The sequence below is a fragment of the Sinocyclocheilus rhinocerous genome, unplaced genomic scaffold (assembly GCF_001515625.1).
Source record: "Sinocyclocheilus rhinocerous isolate Xijiao unplaced genomic scaffold, SAMN03320098_v1.1 scaffold1625, whole genome shotgun sequence".
Lineage (NCBI taxonomy): Eukaryota > Metazoa > Chordata > Actinopteri > Cypriniformes > Cyprinidae > Sinocyclocheilus > Sinocyclocheilus rhinocerous.
In genome coordinates this window covers 137896-161935 of record NW_015655987.1, presented here as the reverse complement: position 1 = coordinate 161935, position 24040 = coordinate 137896, and the positions used below count along the sequence as shown (strand labels likewise).

The following is a 24040-nucleotide window of genomic DNA, read 5'->3' as shown; positions in this document are numbered from 1 at the left end:
AATCATTAGGATATTAAGTAAAGATCATGTTCCATGAAGATATTTTGTACATTTTCTACTGTAAATATATTAAAACTTAAAGGGATAGTTCACCCAAAAATGAAAATTCTGTCATTATTTACTCCACCCTCGTGTCGTTCCAAACCTGTATGAGTTGACATGCAAGCTGGATGAAAACAGTTCGACTACACATGGAAATGACACGTCCACTCGAGCACCTGTATGAAAATATGTCAGTGTAACAAAGCCGGCTTTGCTCAGATTTCAAAATAAACAGAAAAGGAAAAACATAGGAAGGAAATACTCCATTGATACATTTTAATCCATCTTAGAAAAGAAACTACGCTTAGTTTCACAAAACAGAAAACAGACACAGTCCGGACGTCCCATGTCCACTTCTGCTTATATATATTGTTATTATTACTTTTTAAAACGTAACACGCCTAGATCCTATGCTCCACGTATGAACAACAAAATACTGCATATTATCCACTACGATGGCTGCAGGGGATTGTGGGGGATGCTGTCAGGCTAGCTGCCGAAAGTTCAGGATGTGTTTCGGAATATTTTGATTCCTTTGGCTCCACGTTTAGCCCTAGTATGCACTATTTTAAAAAAGACAACCTATTTGTGGCTCATGGTGTGTAATTGCATTCCAGGACATCCTCTTGGCTTTTCACCTTCCGTAGTGGACTGCCAAACTTTGGAATGTTGGATCGAAGCCTGTGTTCTGCTGTCAGCAGCAAAAAAAAAAAAATCCGGATTCCGCAAGCGGGAGTTCTGGAATTCTCAGTGTGCTGTGAGCAACACACGAGTTCCTGAGGTTCTAGAATTTCCGAGGTTCCGAGGTCAAGATGGGATCAACATCTGCACATCCGGAGGGCAACGCACGTCGCAAAACCTCCGGGATAGCGTGCATTTTTCCCTCCAGTTTTGGCTAAAAATCATCATGACTCCCAAACAACGGAATCCGAGCCGATCGAACGCCTCCAACATCTGTTGAAGTCTGTAATAAAATGCCCAGTTATGGACCAGATGGCAGTTGCTCTTGAGTTTCGAGGTGCGAGTTTTTGTTCAATCAGGCGTTCGAGTGATAAAACGGAAAGCAGGCAGAAGGGTTGCTGCGGAAAAAGCCAGTAACGGATAGTATTTTATGCATTTGGTTCTTCTTTGACGTTTTTGCTTCGGTTCAAAGAGTTATTGTCCAAGCCTTGAGTTTTGGCACCGTGAGCTGCTGGATGGAAGAGAAACAGTGATGAGAACGAGAAAAAAGAAAAGAGAAAACTAGAGAAGGAGGGAGGGAAAGAGGTGGTTGACAGTGGCTGACTAGTTGTGCTGGTTGGTGGAGTTTGTGTCCGCGGCGGTTCCGTTCGGGTCGGTGGTGACTGCGTGTTCTTCGTCCTCGGTTTTCAATCGTTTGCTCTCCGGTGGCTCGCTGCCGTTTTCTCTGTTCTGCCGCTTCGTGGGGAGCGAGGCGGATGCCGAGGCGTGAGCAGCCAACATGTGTAACGGGCTCGACACTGGAGACAAACAGAAAGAGACCTTTAACATTACGATTCTCTCCCAAGTCTTGGGTCGCAGTGCTATCTGAGATTCCGAAGGCCTGACATTATTATTAGGGATGTTCATTTTGAAGAATGTTGACTGATTAATACAATCAGTTAAACGGTTTAAAAAGTCATTTATTTATTTTTTTTCAGTAATTTATCAAAATATTTAAAAAGGTTAGCTGCATGGTTAAAATACGCTGTGTATAAATTTTTTTGTTTTTTAGAGAAAAAAAAAACATCACACACATATATAGCCTAGCTTTATTATGTTTTTCTCTGCTCGCAGAAGCACTGCAGGTGCGTGATGTGATATGAAGACCATGTGCATCTCCATGTTCTGTTGTTTGCTGCTTTTTGCGCATGTAAAATTAATCCCCGGGAAACAAATGTTAGTATTTTTTAACAGGTCACAGACACTTATCCTTTCTAATTTAATTCAATTCTAATTTAAAATAATCTTGTCGGTTAACGGTTAATAATCGATTAACGAGCGTCTGTTGTCGGTTAGGAAAAATAACCGAAATGAACATCCCTAATTATTATTAATAAACATGATTATTATTAATATTTCTAAGACAGAAATATATTACTACTACTGCAAAACAAAAGCACTGTAAATTAAAAATAAATTAGTAAATATATTTTCAAGAGTTTAAGCATTTTTTGACATTAGAATTCACATTTTCTTCACTTCAATGGGTTACAGCGGTTGTAAAAACTATATATATATATATTTCATAATTAACATTAATAATATTACTTTACAGTAGTACAATTACAAGAAATTTGACTTAATTTCTTCAATTTCAAGAATTTATTCCTTGAGGTTTTGGTTTTCTTTGACATTAGAATTAATTTTTGTTTTGCTTCGAAGAGTTAACAGTTGTAAAAAATGAATGTTTCATAAGTATATTAATTATTTTACTTTTCAGTGGTAAAATTACATTTCCTATTTAATTTCTTCACTTTCAAGAGTTAAAGCCATGAGCTTTCGGTTTTCTTTATTGACATTAGAATTAACTTTCGCATCACTTCAAAGGGTTAATGAATATTTTATAATAAATATATAAATTATTTTATTTAAGTCATAATTATTGTAATATCACTACTATAATTTCCTCACTTTCAAGAGTTAAAGTCTTGAGCTTTTGTTTTGAGCTAGAGAAATAGGGAAAAAAATTTATATTCACTATAGAAATGTACAGTAAATATAGAAATATAACATAAAAATGTAATTTTCTATATTGAAATGCCCATGACTTTAAGAGTTCACCGATTTTCATGACTTCTTCAGTTTTAAAATGGGGGAGGGAACAACAACAACAACCAAAAAAGAATATGAATAGAAAGAGAATAAAATTGGTATTTAAAATCTTTTTTTTTTTTTGGCATGACATGATTAATGTTTCATGTGATATCAGATGCGTGTATGAATACCTGCGTTAGCCTGGCTCTGTATCGCCATGGCGATGGGCACTACATGAGTGCCATTCTGGGTGATGGTTTTGATTGGCAGTTGGTGATGGCCCAATGGGGCTTGTTGCACTATGGTAACCGTCTGGAGGGGCGTGGCTGCAGTGCTGCTTTGAATGATCCTATTGGCTGAGCCTATAGAGCCGTAATTGATGCCAGGGACTGACTCTACCTTCACTGAAGAGAGACAAGGACACATTTTGTTACTAACATTATCTGTAGAAACTCAAACCAGGTCAAGCTGCTTGACCGAAGCTCTCACCTTTGACCTCCTCTCCATTCTCCAGCGTTTCTGCTTTGATGGCGGGCTGCAGGCTGGCTCTGCCAACGGTACTGACGGCCACCGCAGGGATCTGATGCACCACGTGCACCGTCTGCATCAGCGGCTGAGCAGATGTGGAGGATGTGACGGGGGCGGCCACAGCGTACGTGACGGGTTTGATTGTCTGCGTTAACGAACGCTGGACCGCGATCAGAACCGGCTGGGTGGTGATGGGAGACGCTGAGAGACAAAACAAGCACACACTTAGTGACATTATGCAAACTAATTGATGCACAGACACCGGTAAGCAGTGCTATTTTAGTATCACAGAGATCCTATTATGATTTTATGATTTTATTAATATTTAGAATAATTTTTTGTTTTTATATTTTCAGTTTCTATTTTAAATTTATGTTTTAGTAATTTTGTTCAATGTTTTTATAATTTTTTTTATGTCTGTACAGTTTTAAATATTTTTTTTCAGTAATGTAGTACATCAAGTTACTACAAAAAATAAGTTTAGTTTTTTTTTTATATATATATATTTTTTTTTTCTCTCAGTTAAATTTTATTTAATTTGAAAAAAAAAAAAAGTTTTTTTTTTTTTTAATTGTTTAATTTACTATAATAACCCTGCCAATAATCAGTAATTGTTTTTGTTAAGGCCCATAACAAAAACACAAATAAATAAATAAATAATCACATTTAATTAAATTTAATAAGTAGTCTACAATTTTTGTGTAAACTAATATATATAGTGTCGCACAGATTCTGACAATACTGATAATCTGTAATTATTTTTATAATAAAAATAAATAAAAACATGAGAAATTATAAAAAAGTTGATTAGTCTAGAATTATATATCTATTATTATCTAAATCAGACCATCATCGATTATATAGATGATAAAAAATAACGATAAAGATCATGAATCTCAACACAACTGAGTGCTTGTTTATTCGTGTTTGAGTACCTGTGGTGTTCTGGGTAAAACGGGCCTCTTGAATCATGGCTAGTTTGGGTTGGACAGGAGCAGGGGGCGGGGCAGAGGCGGGCTCTGGCTCCATGGGAACAGGTGAGCCTTCCCGTGATAGGCTGTCGGGGGTCTGCGCAGCGCTGGAGTGTGCGGAGAGAATGCCCGAGTGATTGGGCGACGCCGGGGCGCTCCTGTTATTACAGACCAACACATCAGGATGCGTTTCACGTACACTACCGGTCAGAAGTTTGAGGTCAGTAAGATTTAGTTTTATTCAGCAAAGATGCATGAAATTGATCAAAAGTGACAGTAAAGACATTTATATTGTCAAAAAGATTTCCATTTTAAATAAATGCTGTTCTTTTGAACTTTCTATTCATCAAACAATCCTGAAAATAAAAAAGTATCACAGTTTCCACAAAACTATTAAAGGGGTCATATGATGCTTTTTTAAAGACTCTCTCTCGCGCGCTCTCTCTCTCTCGCGCTCTCTCTCTCTCTCTCTCTCTCTCTCTCGCGCTCTCTCTCTCCCTCTCTCTCTCTCTCTCTCACGCGCTCTCTCTTTAATATTCCTCTCTCTTTCGCTCTCTCTCGCTCTCTCTCGCTCTCTCTCGTGCTCTCTCTCTCTCTCTCTCTCGCGCACACACACACGATGCGCAAAACTCAGGGGGGCGTGGCAGAGTCTTAACTTTGATAAAGAATATCTCTTTGGTTCTGAGACTAGTCTGTGCAACTTCAGGGATCTTATCTATGCACAATCAGCTTGTAACACTCCAAAGAGAAAGGAAAACTTGAAATCGCATCATATGACCCCTTTAAACAGCGCAACTTTTTTTAGCATTGATAAGAATAATCTACGAGTAAAATTGTATGTTATAAAGGTGACTGTTACGAGCCAGACCTGGACGAGAGGGGTCCCAGCGGGGTCCTGAAGCACGGGACGCCCCGCGGCCGGCGTTTCCTGAATGCCTGCTCCACGAGTTTGCTCTCAGATGACGGGTCTATCCTCCAGAATGAGCCCTTGCCAGGCTCTTCCTGTGAGCGTGGGACTTTGATGAAGTAACGATTCAGCGACAGGTTATGACGAATCGAGTTCTGAAAGAGAGAAATGCATTCATACTGCCAACTGACATCTTCAGCCCTCTGATGCACAGTTCTGACAGACACGATCATCAGTAATTATTTCTGTTATTTTTTAGGGGCCGTTTACACGACAACGTTTTCAGCCAAAAACGTGAAACTTTTTATGCGTTTTGCCTGTTCGTTTACACGACAACAGCATTTTGCGGACTGAAAACACCCCCTACAGGTACTGTTTACTAACATGGTGACAGCGCCAACTACTGGCCTGGCATACGTTACACAGCGTTTTTGGCCGTTTTCACGGATATGTGTAAATGCGAATTGTTTTGAAAACGTTGTCGTGTATACGTGAAACTTTTTAAAAACACAGGGGAAAACACTTTTCCGTTTCTGACTACATCGTTGTCGTGTAAACGTAGCCTTATTGTAAACAAAATTAGGAAATCAACAAAAAAGAATAAATACATAAAATTAAGGAAAATATATAAAATAAATAAAGTATACAATTTTATATTTCCAGAATCTGCAAAATGTTAATTATTTTACCAAAATAAGAGGGGTCATAAAAAATGCATGTTTTTATTTAGTACTGACCTGAATAAGATATTTCACATCAAGTACTAAATAAAAAATAACATGCATTTTGTATAATCCCTCTTATTTTGGTAAAATAATTACCATTTTGCAGATACTACAAAGTGTATGTAAATTTTTGACCACAACTGTACATATATATATATATATAAACATAGTTTTAGTTTATATACTAAAAAGAATAAAGCTACAACAAAAATAATCTGCCTTTTATAAATAAAGACAAAAGTACACAATTAATAAAAATGCTATGTAAATATAAACTTAAAAAAGTAATATTTCAAAATATTAGTAATATTTTAAAATCATTGTGATATTTTCATAAAAAGTAAAGCATGCAGGACATTTTCTTGCATACATACGAAAACTGCATCATTCTGGATAAACTGAGAATCAGAAACTGAGGATTTTTTGGGGGGTTTTTACAAATGTTTTAAAATAGAGATTGCATTTTGCCCACAATTCTGAGGGGAAAAAAAATTAGACAACTAAACTTTACTTAAAAATGCAATAAACTTATCATTCAGATTGATGACTGACTGTAACTCTTTCTGAGTGTCTGCTCAGTTCACACAGCATCGTCTTCAGCTGATCTGACGGTGTGCTACTGACCTGCCAGCCCTTGTCTGCCGTCCTGTAGTACGGGTAGTTCTTGGTGATGTGTGTGTAGATGCCGTTTAGTGTTAGCTGCTTGTCCTGCGCCATCGTGATCGCCTGAACGATCAGCTGAGCGTACGAGTACGGGGGTTTGGAGTCGTCCTAGAGAAACAGAGGATTTCAGCTTTCAGATGAACTCAATCAGACTGGATCAGAACAGACGGACAGTTTTCTCCAGGTGCTGTACACTACCTGTCAAAAATGTTGAATAAGTACGATTCCTGGAGGAAAGAAGCCTCTTCGGCTCACCAAGGCTACATTTATTTAATGAAAAACACAGTAAAAGAAGTAATACTGTGAAATATTCTTACTAATTAAAAGAAAGTTTTTCTATGTGAATATATATTTTAAAATGTAATTTATTCCTGTGATCAAAGCTGAATTTTCAGCATCATTACTCCAGTCTTCAGTGTCACATGATCCTTCAGAAATCATTCTAATATGCTGATTTGCTGCTCAAGAAACATTTCATCAACAGTTGTGCTGCTTCATATTTTTTGTTGAAACTGTGCCACATTTTATTTTTCAGGATTCTTTGATGAATATAAAGTTCAAAAGAACAGCATTAATTTAAAAGAGAAATCTTCTGTAACATTATAAATGTCTTTACTGTCACTTTACGGTCAATTTAACGCATCATTGTTAAATAAAATGTCTTTCTTTCGTTTTTTTTTTCTTTAGTCATACATACTCAAAACATTTGAATGATCACCGTTTCCACAAAAATATTGAAGCATATTAGAATGATTTCTGAAGGATCATGTGACACTGAAGACTGGAGTAATGATGCTGAAAATTCAGCTTTGATCACAGGAATAAATTATATTTTTAAATATTTTCAAACAGAAAACGGCTCTTTTCAACTGCAATAATATTTCACAATTTTCTTGTTTTAACTGTATTTTTGATCCTTGGTGAATTATTCCTAACTTCTGACTGGTATTACAGATCTCTCTGGTCATTACACCTCTGCTAGTGTGAGGTTTATCAGTACAGAGAGCGTTGGTCACCTTTGGACTGTCTCCTTCCGACGCCTCCTTGTCGTTCTCAGACTGAGAGTTATCATTCATGAGCTGCAGGTCAGGCACCATCCTGCCCAGCCTGTAGCCGGACGATCCCGCACCGCGTGGACTGGATGGACACGAGTTAGCAGCGCTGATGGAGAAACCACAGAGACATGCATTACCAAACACTCCAAAACCATCATCTGAGACAGAGCGGTGGAAACAGATGGACCGCAGGGAAGGAGGAAGCTTAATTCTCTATGCAGAACAGGAAACTGCCTCATTTGTGTAACTCAATTAAATCAATCAAATCAAAAGTGGCCCATAAAGGACACAGCTGCAGCCGCAATTCAAACGCAAACTCAACAAGAACATCACCGTTTCTGTTCCAAATGCTCTTGAAATGTTTTCAAATATATGATTTATATCTTATCTTTCAACCAGTGTTGTTTCATTAACTAAAACTTTTTTAAAATTTATAAATAAATATATAGATTGAATATAAATATATTTATAATTATATTTCATCATTTCATTTATATGCAACAATATAGCGCTAAACATCAATTATCTATATTTTAATTAAAGCAAAGAGACTTTCATGAGCATTGTTGATGCAAATTAATAGTTTAATAATTTTTTTTAAATCAGTTCACTGAATCTGACAAGTTTAATCAATCCACTGAAATTGCTTTTATATTTTTAATAAACTTTATTAAATTTTTTCACATGCACTTTTGGACAATTACTAGTTTTGTTTAGTTTTTCTGTATTAATTGTAGCTGTTTTGTACTCGTTTATTGACGAGTCGGCTGCGGTGCGGCCAACTGAATGTGCTTCTCTGCCGCTCAAACAGTGTCGCCTTCCGAATGTTGTTTAAGCGTTGTATTGCGGTATGAACCGGTATACCGCCCAGCACTAGTTTTCAGTCCTTACAAGGCAACACTACTTCTGTTCTGCCAATGGCAACAAACCAACCATCTGCATGTCAATTAAACAGATGCTTCTTACCTAATTGGGAGATTGTTTTATTTAGTCTTTGTTCCAATGCAAACTCCCACTCTTAATTGTTAGTTGATTCAAATAGTGGTAATTTTTGTTTGCATGTGCAAGAAACTTGGCCAAATAAAATGCACATTAAAAGTTTAATCTTGCAATCTTCTAAGGTTCCTATCACCAACAAAATAAGAAGAAAAATATTGTAAATTGTTCACAAATTGCTTGGTCCATTAACCTGATGGTGTGTGTTGATAATGCTGTGTGTGTACCTGATGGTGCCAGTGGGCGAGGGCAGGGGGCTCATGAGGTGAGCGATGTTATCGGGGATGTTAATGGTTAAAGGGGAGATCTGTGGCTGAACCGCTTTCACCGGAGGCTCCGGCTCCTGCTTCTCACGCTTGACGCTCACCAGCGCAGTGAATGTGATCTTGATGTTCGTACTGGGGAACCGAAACGTGCACCTGAGAAAGAGAAGAGAATGCGATTATGCAACTTAAGAGACATAATCTTTATAGATCGAACAAGCATCAACATGAACCTAACGATGAGATCTGCGGCCAAAACAAAGCTTCACGCTTCCAAAACACATGGGTGGAACGTTTAAGGCAGAGAAGAGGGCATTTAAAGAGTCTGAAGTCATAATATGAATTTATGCGACAATGTTTTTTACGAACAATTAACACAGAAATACATTTATAAATGAGTCCTAGTGAACAAGCACATTAAAGGCAGAGAAACAGAGAAACTCACAGTTCGGGATGTTTATATGTGCAGAAGTGTAATCGGTTTATTAAATGCATGTAAACACTCTCAACGTGCCTCAAACAGAAGTTTCCTTTGGCTGAGACGACTGTGGTAATAAAGCTCAGGAGTATAAGCAGATCTCCAAGCGATGCTAAAATTAACCGCCCCTTGACAAACTAATATTCAGTGTTAACAGTACCAGCCCTTAGGAGTAAACAAGTCACTTCACCCACCAAAACATGACCAAACACGGCTAACACAGAAACCAGTTATTTTAGCACTGCTAATCGTACAGCATTACAAGACACAATGTTCAATAAATAATAATAAAATGCATTAATAAATCACAATTCTTCCAAAATGAAATGCCATTGTGCTTTTGTAAAATAAAGAAAACAAATAGGATGTTGCTTTCTGCAATTTGAGTTTCCTTTCTGTGAACAAATTAAGTTCACAAAAATGAACTGAAACTCAGCGTATATAGGCTATGTTACGTGTCGCACTGTTTTTTTTTCTTGTTTAACTAAACTAAATCAAATATATTCCACCCCTAATATATATATATATATATATAAATATTAATATATTACTAAATTAATATGAATATTATATCTTATATTTTAGCTTTTTGATATATATGATTCAATTTTCACTATATCTCTTACAATATTAACTATATTTAACTTATATGCAACAATATAGCAATAAACAGCAACATTTACATACATTTTAATAAATCAATTTAAGAAACTGAGATTTACATGAGCATTTTTGATGCAAACTAATTGTTGAATCAATTGTGTATGATACAAAAATGTATTAATTTCAGTTTAAGTTTTCTTTTCTTACAACACATCACCCACAATACTTCCATTCTGCCAGTGATGACAACCCACAACATTTTATTGGAAAAAGCAACAAAACAACCAACAAACAGTTTGCATGTTAATTAAACAGATGCTTCTCATTTAATTAGGAGTTTTTTTTTTATTATGTAGCTATTTAGTTTTCATTCCATCGCAAACTAAACAATAAATAAATACAAATAAATAATAATTAAATGCCTGAATAAAATCACAAATAATTCTTCCAAAATGATTATGAATAATGATATAAATATTAAAATAAAATGAAAAGTGCATGCACTCTTCCAGTCTTTCTCAATTAAGTAAACATTGCTACAAGTTTTTCCAAGTTATGAATCATTGGCACTGCTGTAGAAAGACTTACAACAATGAAAACATATCCAAACTGGTACATTTCTTGAAGAACACATTTCTTGAAGGAGTTCAGGAACGGTGGACGAGGGCCAGTCTCTCCATCCATACGGTTGGCACTGGGAGAGCTGTTTCTGTGCCAAACCTTGTACTAAACTTTGCGCCAGCCAGGCCCCTGCAGACCTGGCACACATGCACACCAATCACACCCAGCGTCTTCAATTATCCCCAAATCCTGCTTATTCACTAACAAATGAAAGGAGGATTTCATTCTGCCTTCGTTCAGGAACAGAGTAGACATTCATACGTGTCGGGAATAAACACCGTCCCGAGGCAAGTTACGGCCAACATCTGGACTCAACTTTAAGAAACGAAATGCGTGAGAAGAAAACCGTGCTGATCTCAAATCAGTTTTAACTTTTACATTACAGACAAACTCATCAGTCTACAAAAAGTGATCTGATGCTTGTGCGATACTTTATTTTCAATTCATTTTGATTGTCAATTTTAGTTTAGATAATATCAACTGTTCATAAATGTATTTTATGTATATTTGGACAATGAATAGTTTTTATGCATTACAGTACTTCCATTCTGCCAAAAACAAGTTTATTGAAAAGCAAGCAACATTTTGCATCTCAATTAAATAGATCCTAATTGTTTTTGTTGTTGACTAAATTTAGTTTTTGTTCCTTTGCAAACTCCTGTTTTTACTCTTCAGTTAACAACAATCGTTTTTGTTTTCATTAAACTCATTTCCAAATTAAGCGAATGTAACTTTATTAAATCTGTGTTTTTCCAACCAAAACCACATTAGTATTAGCACTAGTTAATGCATTAACTAACATGACCGAGCAATGAGCACAAATTCGTAAAGCATTTATTAATCTCGGCTAATGTTGTCTGTTTAGTGCAAATTTAGTATCATTGAGATACTATTATAGTTTGTATTAATTAGTTTGAACCATTTTTAGTTTAATATTTTCCATTTTCATTTTAAATTTTAGTAATTTTGTTGCGTGTGATCGTCATAGTGTTTTTTTGTTTATATATTTTTTATAAATTTTTATTTCAGTTTCGGTTTTAGTTATTTTGCTACATCACACTAAACTAAAATAAAAAAAGCGAAATGTAGTTGAATTTTTATTTTTTTATATTTTATTTTATTTTAGTTAAAATGTTTTTTTTATTTCAAGTAACTTTTTTAACTAATGTTAACAGATACAGCTTTTGATTTTAAAATGAACTCCCATTTTTAATTTTTTCACTATACTGTAAATCCATGTCACTAGGGCTGGGCGATGCAGCTAAAAACATCTGTTTTTTAGATGTTTGATGATGTGTTGTTATATATTTGAGTGTTGGAAAGAGTGTGTTACTTCTAATGCTTCTGTAGAAATATTGCTCATTGCTAGCTTATGTCAACTAACGTTAACAACTGAAACCTTGTGGTAAACTGCAATCTCCATAGTGGGCAAATCTGCTCTTGATTAGAGCCTGAAGTGAAATGTGCCACACAAACTACAATAAACAATTCACATGCAACAAGACACACGATGTGACCCACGAAAAATTCGCTATTTGTCGTGTATGTTTTGCATGATGGAAAATGACATCGAAAATTTTCTATAGCTAGTCTTCCTTCAGAAATCAGTGCTATAAAAGACACCCGCGCCTCGTTTTGATTTTTAAACGTGCAGTTACGTGCTCATGTTTATTCAACGAAGCCTTTTGGAAAATCGGTCAGTTTTGATATTGTGGCGAGTGACACAAATAAATAAATGTATGGGAAGCACATCCCACAGCACAACCACCTAAGCCCAACTTCAGTCTACTCATCACTTTAACTTTAACTGCGTTTGAAGCCAGTGCCATAGCCAGACTGATAAACAAACACAGACCGGAAGTTAACTTTGGGCCAGGCGCGTCTAGTACTCAGTATCGGCTGCAAAAATCCTGATCGGAGCATCCCTAATTAATACTTTTTAAGACCTTTTTCAGATCTACAGAAACCCTGTTTTTGGATCTTCTAGGTTTTGGTCGCCTGGAATTTCAATAAAGTGACAAAGGTTTTTGTAAAAATACTTTGCATTTCAAAGATAAAAATTTGAAAAACTTTGCTTTATCGTATCTCTTTGACCATTAATATTTCCATAAACACTCAGTATTCAGCAGTGATACTTAGCAGTTACTTAATTATAACACAACTCATTTACAAACTGAGTGACTTAGAGACACAATAGAAAAAACAAATCAAATGTTTAAGAAATGCTTAAGTACTAGTTTTTAACAAATGCATTTCAGAGAAGAAAATAACAATCATTCTCACATAAAATGTTGAAACTCTTTTAGTAAACATTCATTAAACTTTGCCAGCTGTCTTTGTCAGATATCCAACAATCGTTCTGTTCATGCAAATTGTAATTAGATTATTCAAGATTGAATGTTAAATGTGTTTCTGCTCCAGGCAGCCATTCCGAGCACAATCCCGGCATGGCAACTACGAGGAACTCTTTAAAACAGGAATGCTGGGATCTCAAGCCCTCACATTCCTCCCTGTGGGGTGTGTGTGTGTGTGTAACCCGAACAGACTTGTTCCTGCATATCTCCTTGCATCTCTCAACCACAAAACACCAGAACACAGTTTCTACAAAAAGATCTCGCACAGGAAGCCTGGTTTAACCAAACACCGAAAAACTTTGCTTTGTTTTTTTTGTGTTAATTTTCTAAAAAATAATGGCTGAAAAGTAAAAGTGAAAAGATTTAAGCACTCAAGTTTTGGCAAAACCTTTTTTTTTCCCCCATTAGATTTTAGCACCAAAGTGGTTGAGTGACACGCTACAGCTTTTACCGTGGCCTTAACTAACGACACTGAAGGTATTTGACTATTGAGGGAGTGTTGAGACTCCCATCAGTCTGCACCGCTCAAAGCCCAGGAATCGTGCCAAGCCTTACACTCTTTACAAACTGAGTTTAGCAAAAATAAGACACAGCGAGAATTTAGACAAAATTCAGTTCTTAAGATGTTGCAAAAGTCATTTAATCTATCCTGCCTGGCTATTTCCCACTGACTGGATCATTTTCAATTCAATTCAATTAATTTCAAAGCGGATTTAAAGAAAATGCTACCCCCAAAAATAAAAAATAAAATAAAATTAATGGATCATTTTTAATTCCATTTTTTCTAAGCAACTTTACAGAAAATGCATGTTTACCCCCCAAAATAATAAACTTATTAGATCACTTTTAAATGAATTCAATTTGTTTCAAATCAGGTTTACAGAAAATGCATGTTTACCCCAAAAAATAAAAAAATACAAATAAAATAACTGGATCATTTTTAATTCCATTTTTTCAAAGCAACTTTACAGAAAACGCATGTTTACCCTCCAAAATCATAAACTTATTAGATCATTTTTAAATGAATTCAATTTGTTTCAAATCAGGTTTACAGAAAATGCATGTTTACCACCCCAAAAAAATAAAATAAAAATAAAATAAAATTACTGGATCATTTTCAATTCCATTTTTTCAAAGCAACTTTACAGAAAATGCATGTTTACCCTCCAAAATCATAAACTTATTAGATAATTTTTAAATGAATTCAATTTGTTTCAAATCAGGTTTACAGAAAATGCATGTTTACCACCCCAAAAAAATAAAATAAAAATAAAATAAAATTACTGGATCATTTTCAATTCCATTTTTTCAAAGCAACTTTACAGAAAATGCATGTTTACCCTCCAAAATCATAAACTTATTAGATCATTTTTAAATGAATTCAATTTGTTTCAAATCAGGTTTACAGAAAATGCATGTTTACCTCCAAACAATAAAAAAATAAAAAGTAAATAAAATTACTGGATCATTTTCAATTCCATTTTTTCAAAGCAACTTTACAGAAAATGCATGTTTACCCTCCAAAATCATAAACTTATTAGATAATTTTTAAATGAATTCAATTTGTTTCAAATCAGGTTTACAGAAAATGCATGTTTACCCCAAAAAATAAAAAAATACAAATAAAATAACTGGATCATTTTTAATTCCATTTTTTCAAAGCAACTTTACAGAAAACGCATGTTTACCCCCCAAAATAATAAACTTATTAGATCATTTTTAAATGAATTCAATTTGTTTCAAATCAGGTTTACAGAAAATGCATGTTTACCACCCCAAAAAAATAAAATAAAAATACAAATAAAATTACTGGATCATTTTCAATTCCATTTTTTCAAAGCAACTTTACAGAAAATGCATGTTTACCCTCCAAAATCATAAACTTATTAGATAATTTTTAAATGAATTCAATTTGTTTCAAATCAGGTTTACAGAAAATGCATGTTTACCTCCAAACAATAAAAAAATAAAAAGTAAATAAAATTACTGGATCATTTTCAATTCCATTTAATCAAAGCAACTTTACAGAAAACGCATGTTTACCCCCCAAAATAATAAACTTATTAGATCATTTTTAAATGAATTCAATTTGTTTCAAATCAGGTTTACAGAAAATGCATGTTTACCACCCCAAAAAAATAAAATAAAAATACAAATAAAATTACTGGATCATTTTCAATTCCATTTTTTCAAAGCAACTTTACAGAAAATGCATGTTTACCCTCCAAAATCATAAACTTATTAGATAATTTTTAAATGAATTCAATTTGTTTCAAATCAGGTTTACAGAAAATGCATGTTTACCTCCAAACAATAAAAAAATAAAAAGTAAATAAAATTACTGGATCATTTTCAATTCCATTTTTTCAAAGCAACTTTACAGAAAATGCATGTTTACCCTCCAAAATCATAAACTTATTAGATAATTTTTAAATGAATTCAATTTGTTTCAAATCAGGTTTACAGAAAATGCATGTTTACCCCAAAAAATAAAAAAATACAAATAAAATAACTGGATCATTTTTAATTCCATTTTTTCAAAGCAACTTTACAGAAAACGCATGTTTACCCCCCAAAATAATAAACTTATTAGATCATTTTTAAATGAATTCAATTTGTTTCAAATCAGGTTTACAGAAAATGCATGTTTACCACCCCAAAAAAATAAAATAAAAATACAAATAAAATTACTGGATCATTCTTAATTCCATTTTTTCAAAGCAACTTTACAGAAAATGCATGTTTACCCTCCAAAATCATAAACTTATTAGATAATTTTTAAATGAATTCAATTTGTTTCAAATCAGGTTTACAGAAAATGCATGTTTACCTCCAAACAATAAAAAAATAAAAAGTAAATAAAATTACTGGATCATTTTCAATTCCATTTAATCAAAGCAACTTTACAGAAAACGCATGTTTACCCCCCAAAATAATAAACTTATTAGATCATTTTTAAATGAATTAAATTTGTTTCAAATCAGGTTTACAGAAAATGCATGTTTACCCCAAAAAATAAATAAATAAAATAAAATTACTGGATCATTTTCAATTCCATTTTTTCAAAGCAACTTTACAGAAAATGCATGTTTACCCTCCAAAATCATAAACTTATTAGATAATTTTTAAATGAATTCAATTTGTTTCAAATCAGGTTTACAGAAAATGCATGTTTACCCCAAAAAATAAATAAATAAAATAAAATTACTGGATCATTTTCAATTCCATTTTTTCAAAGCAACTCCACAGAAAATGCATGTTTACCCCCCAAAATAATTAACTTATTAGATCATTTTTAAATGAACTCAAAATGATTCAAAGCAACTAATTTTCTAGTTTTTCACAGTAAAGCTGCTTTGACACAATCTGCATTGTATAAAGCACTATATAAAAATAAAATTACTGGATCATTTTCAATTCCATTTAATCAAAGCAACTTTACAGAAAACGCATGTTTACCCCCCAAAATAATAAACTTATTAGATCATTTTTAAATGAATTAAATTTGTTTCAAATCAGGTTTACAGAAAATGCATGTTTACCCCAAAAAATAAATAAATAAAATAAAATTGCTGGATCATTTTCAATTCCATTTTTTCAAAGCAACTTCACAGAAAATGCATGTTTACCCCCCAAAATAATTAACTTATTAGATCATTTTTAAATGAATTCAAAATGATTCAAAGCAACTAATTTTCTAGTTTTTCACAGTAAAGCTGCTTTGACACAATCTGCATTGTATAAAGCACTATATAAATAAAGGCGACAGAAAACACATGTTGCAATGTTACAACATTAAACAAATAAAATGCAACTGCAACATGACACATTGTTTAAGTGCATCTGACATTAGTCAGTCAAATCACAGACATACAAAGTCTACTAATGAAGAGATCAATGACTGTTGACTGTTTTACCACCAGACGCTTGGCTTTCTCTTATTGTCGTCGTCACTTCAGAAGTGCATGTGGCGTGACGTTCACATTAAGCAATGGAAATGAAAATAAGGAGCACTCAGGATCTCACGGTTTTGTTTATGTCTGGAGAGAAGGCTTAGTTTATGAAGTGGCAAGGAAAAACAGCTACATTGTTCATCTACCATAAGGACAACAATAAATATATTTCAATTAAATAACAGAAGATATGAAATATGTTCGGCATGTAAACACTTAAAAAAAAAAAAAAAGCTACAGGAGAGGAGGAGAACTGATTTGACTCTAAAACTCGATTACGTCATCAGCAGGGATGTATGTGCTCAAAGACGGACCAAAGCACCAAACCCTAACACCTTCCAGACAGAAACAACCCCATTCCCAGTGACTCACTGCCTTACAACAGGAAAAAAGTCACTACGCTGTTTAATAGCAGATATTAAAACCTGACTCACTCCTCCAGCGGTCTAGTCTTGTCTACAGCAGACTCAGAGGAAATGACCAGGACTACAAACACTACGAAGGCATATTTGAAGTATAAAATGATGAATAAATAAATAAAAGTATTTTATACTTTTATAAATAAAAGTCATTAGCAAATAATTTGGCATTTTTAAATATAATAAAATACAATTATATAGGTGTGTGTGTGTATGAAGATAAATATTGCTGTTTATTGTTATATTGCTGCACATAAATGAATATGTTCTGCTGTTAATATAATGATAAACAATGTGGAAAAAACTTTACATGTCAAATTTCAAATTAGGGCTGCACGATAAATCGCATGCAATATTTAATTTTTGCTTTGTTGTGTCCAGTGTACTAGACAGACTTTAGCTGTTGCGGCGCAACCCTTTGAAATTTGTGTCAGCACGTCATAAATAGAACCTGGCAGCAGTTTTCTGTCGGGGATTTGTTGCACCGCGCCGCTCACGTCCGTAGACATGGTGTAACATTGGTTTTGCTTTGTTTCACAGAACTAATCGTTGCCTGGGTTGCGTACGTATATGTGGGGCGGAGCTATCAAAATAGGGGCAAGACCCTTTTGGGGTAGGGGCGTGTTTGTTTTGGTGATTTCAAATATCAACACTGGCTACCAGAAATCGCTTACTCTGCCTTTAAAGTGGGAACTAAACGTCTTTCCCAACTTGAGAACTGAATTTGTGCCAATATCACGAATCATAACTATATCAGCATCACTTGGCCCTTGAGTGTAGTTTGGGCTCCTCCTCAATGCATCCTATAAATGTTGTCGTATGTCTTGCACACATCCTGTTTTTCTTCATTAGTAACATGCAATTATATAGGAGGTGTTGAATTTTATTTTAAGCGCCTTGCTTTCTTTCTTATCATGTCAACAGGTTAAGTAAAAATATGAATTTGCAATATAGCACATAAATTTTGCAAAATTCTCCTCTTTATAGTTATTGTTTTTCTAGCTGATTGGTTATTCTGAGGTAAATGATTGTTATGTGGCATTATTTACAAGCTTTACACGTTTTCCGCAGTTTGAAACACTGAATGAGCCATTACATGAGAAATTTCAGTAAGTTGTACTGTATATTATAAAATCCCTTTTGATGTCCATTCATGATTGTTTCGTACTATAGTAGTAAAGAGAAAGAAATGATGGGTTCACGTGCCGCTTGAACTGAGGTGAATCGCTCATGCATTTAATTAAAGACCGCCAAAACGGTATTTATTGTTCGAATTTCGTTAAGAATTTGGCAGAATTTTTAAGCTGATACTTTGTTTATTAAAAGGTAACAGAGCGCAAACTTATTGTAATTATTGGACGGCAAGTGTGCTACAAATAATATGAAGCTCACGCATTAACAGAACAACGCTTCTAAGACTAAAGATCTTGATAAGAAGTAGGGCTGCACGATAAATCGCATGCGATATTTAACGCGCATCTTATCAGTAAAGCCGGTTCTGTAATCAGCGGTAAATCTCCATCACCTGCGGGCTTTCACATTGAGCAGCATTAACTACACAGAGCCGTTGTTCACTGACGAGCTGCGCAAAAAATCGCGCGAATATGAACGTGGTTTTGCGCAGCTCGTCAGATTACAGAACCGGCTTTCTGATAAGATGCGCGTTAAATATCGCATGCGATTTATCGTGCAGCCCTAATAAGAAGCCATCAGTATCGATTATAAACGATTGCAAAACAAGCAGGAAAAAAGGCATTACATGCACATTTTTTAATCATAACATGTACATTTACATAGTCGCCAGAGTCGCCTCAGCAAAAATATCACTCGCAAATTAATATTTTTAGTTGCTAATGCGACTGTTTTAGGTGTAGTCTAGAGCTCTGAATTACATGGTGAATGGCCTGAAATGTCAAAAGAACTCTATAAAATGAGGATGCTTTTAACATTTCTCCATGTTTGAATCTGCTACACAGATTTTCCCTAACAAGGAGGACAAAAAACACTGGAAAAACTCCATGGTTTCTGTTGTTTCCTCGTCATGACATCTGTGGAAACGTCAGCAGCTCTTTGTGCTGACAGAGAGCCAATCGGAGCGAAACTCTCCACTAATTAAATGCTCTTTTGCTTCTTGATCAATATTGAAAGTCAAAGCGTCTCTACCTCCAACATGTTGTCCATTATAGTCCATACAAACCATCTGGACATCCTGCAAGTATCAGCGCGTACGGCAGATTGATTTCTTGCTAATTACAGTATGTGGACACGGCTCTTTTCTAATCTTCAGAGAAATGGCAGTCTAAATAGCATAACATTTATAAACAAACTCATGTTGTAAGGCATTTTAATGCAGTCACCTATAAGTAAGCCATTATAAGTCAAGCAATACTTAGGTCATGGGTTCGATTCCCAGAGAATATACCTTGAATATATACCAAACGTATACCTTGAATGAAATTTAAAAAGGTAGTTCACCTAAAAATTATAATTTTGTCATCATTTACTGACCCTCAAGTTGTTCCGAATCTGTATGAGTTTATCTCTTGAATGTGCTGGTAGCCAAACAGTTTATGGTAGTCACTGACTTATTGTCAATGGCTACTGTTAACTTTTTGGTTACCAACATATTTTTTGTGTTCTATAGCTGAAATAAATTCATACAGATTTGGAACAACTTGAGGGTGAATAGATGACATTTTTCATTTTTGGGTGTCACTTTGGATAAAAGCATAGTGCAAATGCATAAATGCAGAATATACTGTATAACACGGAATGTCATGGAATTCTACAAAATATTGGATAAATGAATCAAAACTTGGTACACTTAGGCCTAATCAAAATAAACTAGTAATATGGACTAGTGTCTGTGAATGTAAAACCGCAAATGACTTCTATTGAAAAGAAAAAAGAAAAACTGTACGTAAATTTGTATTAAATAGTAAAACAGAACCTGGAACAATTTCAACAGACAACACAGACTTTCCAAAAAATTATACATAATTTTATATATAAATTTTAGGGCACTATTATTGTTAACATTTTAATTATGTAATTATTCTTCTAAAGTTTCATGAATATAAAGGGATAGTTTATTTACTCACTCTCATGTTGATCCAAAGAAGAATGTGGGTAGAAGAAGGAAGAAGAAGAATGTGGGTAACCAAACAGTTGATGGTAGCCAATGACTTCCATAGAATAGAAAAAACTACTATGGAAGTCAATGGCTAACGTCAACTGTTTGGTTACCCACATTCTTCAGAATCTCTTCTTTTGTGTTCAACAGAAGAAAGAAACACAGGTTTGGAACAACTTGAGGGTGAGAAAATGATGACATAACTTTCAATTTTGGGTGAACTATCGCTTTAATGGATTCAACATCCTTTTTGATTAATACTATTTAATTAAACCATTAAAACTAAAATGGAAAATACAAAATTTGGGGAAAAAATTATATCGAATTTGGGTTCAAATTAAACAGATTTCATAGAACCCTAGCTTTTAAAACAGATGTTGGCTATAAAAAAGCCTTATTCATGTCTGTCAGCACAAAGACATCAAAGAATCTCTCTGCAACTCCATAGGATTCCATATTTAGAAAGCGCTAATCAGCCAAACTATTATGGGCTCACTTCACTCTTAATGTGACACCGCATATCAAGATGAACATGAATCTAGATGTGATATGTCTTTTTAAATCTGTGCAGAATTCCACAGAAAGATTTGCAGAGCTGAAAATAGCTGTGCACAAAATTGCTTTTAAGGCTGGCACTGTAGGGTGCAACAGATTTGTTGTTATATTGAGATATGTGGGTCATGTGTTTAAAAAAGCTAAGGGATAAGTGTGCACTACAGTCGTGCTCGACGCTGTGATTTGATGACATGCATAAAAAAAAGATACCCGAGAGATACAAATCTACACATATGCCGTGGGTGAGACTTAACACAAATCAGACATTCAAAACAGATAATGCACCATCCAAAGGTCGGCTTCAGGATAATGTCAACACGCCCAGATGTCCAACATCTTCTCAAAACAAACAAATAAAGAAAATGGAAACAGCTGACAGCAAACCTAACTGACAGGCTGTGCTTTTCTGAGATGCACCAAAAAAAAGCTACATAAGCACTTAAGAAACAAAGAGCATACGATGCATAGAGTCAGGATATAAGCCCCAAACCCCTAGTTAACACAAATCTCACCATCTCAGTGATTTTACACTCCAACTGAGACAAAACAACACGCATTATTTCATGATAAAACACACCTTTTCTCTTTCACGCACATTTCTGACAATTATTACAGGTGATATTTGCATGCATATGTCTGAATATGCATGTAAATGTGAAACTGTGTTTGAAAACGTAGTGAACTGCCTACCTAGACAGCATCTTTAGGGCATTGCTTAAGTCATGATGCCTAAAACTGCTGCATTTGTCTATGATGCTTAAAAATGGTGCTGTGTGCACCTATATTACAATGCTGCATATGCATACGATGCCCAAAACTGTTGCATGCACCTCTTATCCCCCAAAATACTGCACATACCCATGATGCACCTCAAAATGCTGCTGTATTTGCCTATGATGCCCAAAACTGCTGCATGCACCCTTTATACCCCAAAATGCTGCACATACCCATGATGCACCCCAAATTCTGCTGAACATGCCTATGATTGGCCAAACTGCTGCAGCATGTGCCTGACTCCCAAAATGCTGCATGCACCTATTGTTCCCCAGAAATGCTGCTACACTTTCCTATGATGCAAAAACATGCATCTATGATGATGTCCAAAAATATTGCATGCACCTATAACACCCCAAACTGCTACGAACACCTATACTAGCCCAATAAATCTGCATGTCCATGATGCCCCCAAAAATGTTGCTGCACGTGCATGTGATGCTCTAATTTTCTGCAGCATGCACCTATGATGACCCAAAACTATTGCATGCACCAATGATGCCCAAAAATGCTGCTACAAATGCATATGATGCCCAAAAATGCTGCTACACATGCATATGATGCCCAAAATATTGCATGCAACTATAACACCCCAAACTGCTGCAAGAATCTTTGATGCACCCCAAAATGCAGCAGCATGTGCCTATGACTCCCAAAATGCTGATTGCGCCTGTTGTTGCTCAAAAACACTGCTACACCCGCCAATGCGCCTCAAAATTGCTGCAGCACGTGCCTATGACTCCCGAAATGCTGCATGCACCTATTGTTGCTGAAAAATGCTGGTACACAAGCCTAAAAATGTTGCACGTATCTATAACACCCCAAACTGTTGAAAGCAATGCCCTGAAAAATATCTGCATACCAATGATGGCCCCAAAATATCGCTACACGCGCATGTAATGGTCTAATCTGCTGCAGCACGCCCCTATGACACCCCCAAAATATTGCATGCACGTAAGGCGTCCAAAAATGCTGCACTCGCCCCCTGTGGCTCAAAAATGCTTCACACGTCTGTCACGCTCCATGCACTTACGATAAGTAGAAATGTTACGTGCATCGTATAAATACGATGCTGTACACAATAACCGAAACTCTGCGTAAACATGACGCTCGTGAATGCGGTCTACTTAGGCAGCTCGCTAGGGTTTGAGGCACAGCCCAGAGGCTCTGAAAGCGAAACGAAAAAAAAAAGTGCTACATAAGGACACTAGCACGTGCTCCCGGTGTTGCATCACAACAACAATAACAGCGAAGACGATGATGATGACCACGAAGAAGATGAAGGTTATAATCACTCACACTCTCGGCAGCTGCAGGGGTGGCGCCCCGCGCCGCAGAAACACCCCGTCCACGAACACCCCGTTTTTCCCCAGACAGCGCAGATAAAACTCTCCTCCGCCCGGTCGCGAGCCCGTGTCCTCCGCGGCGGCGGTGAAGATCTCCAGGTGCCGGCGAGAGATGAAGCTCGAGTGGCCCATGCTCACGTCCACCGAGCCCTGCGACGAGTTCCGACCCACCGTCACCGAGCGCTTCTTCATCACATACTCAAACTCACGGCCCTCCAGACGGGCCACCGCTGCCATTTTTAACTTTCCGCACACGGAACGGGGCACGATAAATATGAATGGTAAATATGAAGGGGGGTGAAACGTTAAACGTGCCCGACCGGAGACACCACCATCAGCGGCGGCGACTCGACCCACCGCCGCGATTCAGCACGGAGAGAAAGGAAAGGGGCATTAGCCAATCAGGGCGCGCTGGTGGAGGGGGCGCTGTGATTGACAGGTAAGACAACCAATCAGAGACGCGTTAAGGAATGCGGTAATTCAATCGCAGCCAATGAAATGAGGAATATGGATGACTTGGCGGATTGAAGGTCGGTTGCGCTGCGCCTCAACACGCATGTATGTGGAGAGTTGTTAACCCTGGACTGGAGATTCGTCATGAATGGACTTAAAATGGTTTTATAATATAATATAATATAATAATTAATTATCGAATAAAAACAATACAGTGAATATAGAATAAAAGTATGATTTAATACAATACTAAAGTATTTTTTAAAATAAAAATAATAAAATAAAAACCGTTTAGAATCTTGTAATATAGAATGTTTATTTTTTATAATGGTTATTTTTATTCATATTTTCTTAATGCGTATTAATGGCTTTGGGAATATTGCAAGTGCCTTTAAATTAAATGCAATTAATGTCATACTATGTTTAAAATGTTGCTAAAATGGAAAT

At 35.6% G+C, this 24040-nt stretch overlaps 1 protein-coding gene across 2 annotated transcripts; it reads right to left on the bottom strand.

Moving 5' to 3' along the window:
- Positions 1-163: 163 nt before the first annotated feature.
- On the bottom strand, positions 164-23805 carry LOC107718935 (forkhead box protein K2-like). Of its 2 annotated transcripts, none has more exons than XM_016526179.1 (10): positions 23094-23805; positions 8869-9060; positions 7607-7751; positions 6552-6698; positions 5164-5357; positions 4260-4453; positions 3286-3525; positions 2988-3200; positions 1328-1520; positions 164-1234 (listed from the first exon to the last, which is right to left on the bottom strand). In XM_016526179.1, exons 1-10 carry the CDS (start codon positions 23375-23377, stop codon positions 1198-1200), a joined length of 1839 nt encoding a protein of 612 aa, XP_016381665.1. In that variant the 5' UTR covers positions 23378-23805; the 3' UTR covers positions 164-1197. The 2 variants fall into 2 exon arrangements, with proteins under 2 accessions (XP_016381665.1, XP_016381666.1); XM_016526180.1 differs by having other exon boundaries at positions 164-1231.
- Between the last annotated feature and the right edge of the window lie 235 nt (positions 23806-24040).

What these genes read in the sequence shown, in the direction of transcription:
- LOC107718935 (XM_016526179.1), bottom strand. Translation starts at nt 23,377, where the DNA reads ATGGCAGCGGTGGCCCGTCTGGAGGGCCGTGAGTTTGAGTATGTGATG. An exon ending in CGGAAGGAGACAGTCCAAAG is followed by an intron (nt 6,699 to 7,606) that starts GTGACCAACGCT and finishes CTGTTTCTCTAG; the next exon opens with GACGACTCCAAACCCCCGTA. An exon ending in GAATGGAGAGGAGGTCAAAG is followed by an intron (nt 3,201 to 3,285) that starts GTGAGAGCTTCG and finishes GTCTCTCTTCAG; the next exon opens with TGAAGGTAGAGTCAGTCCCT.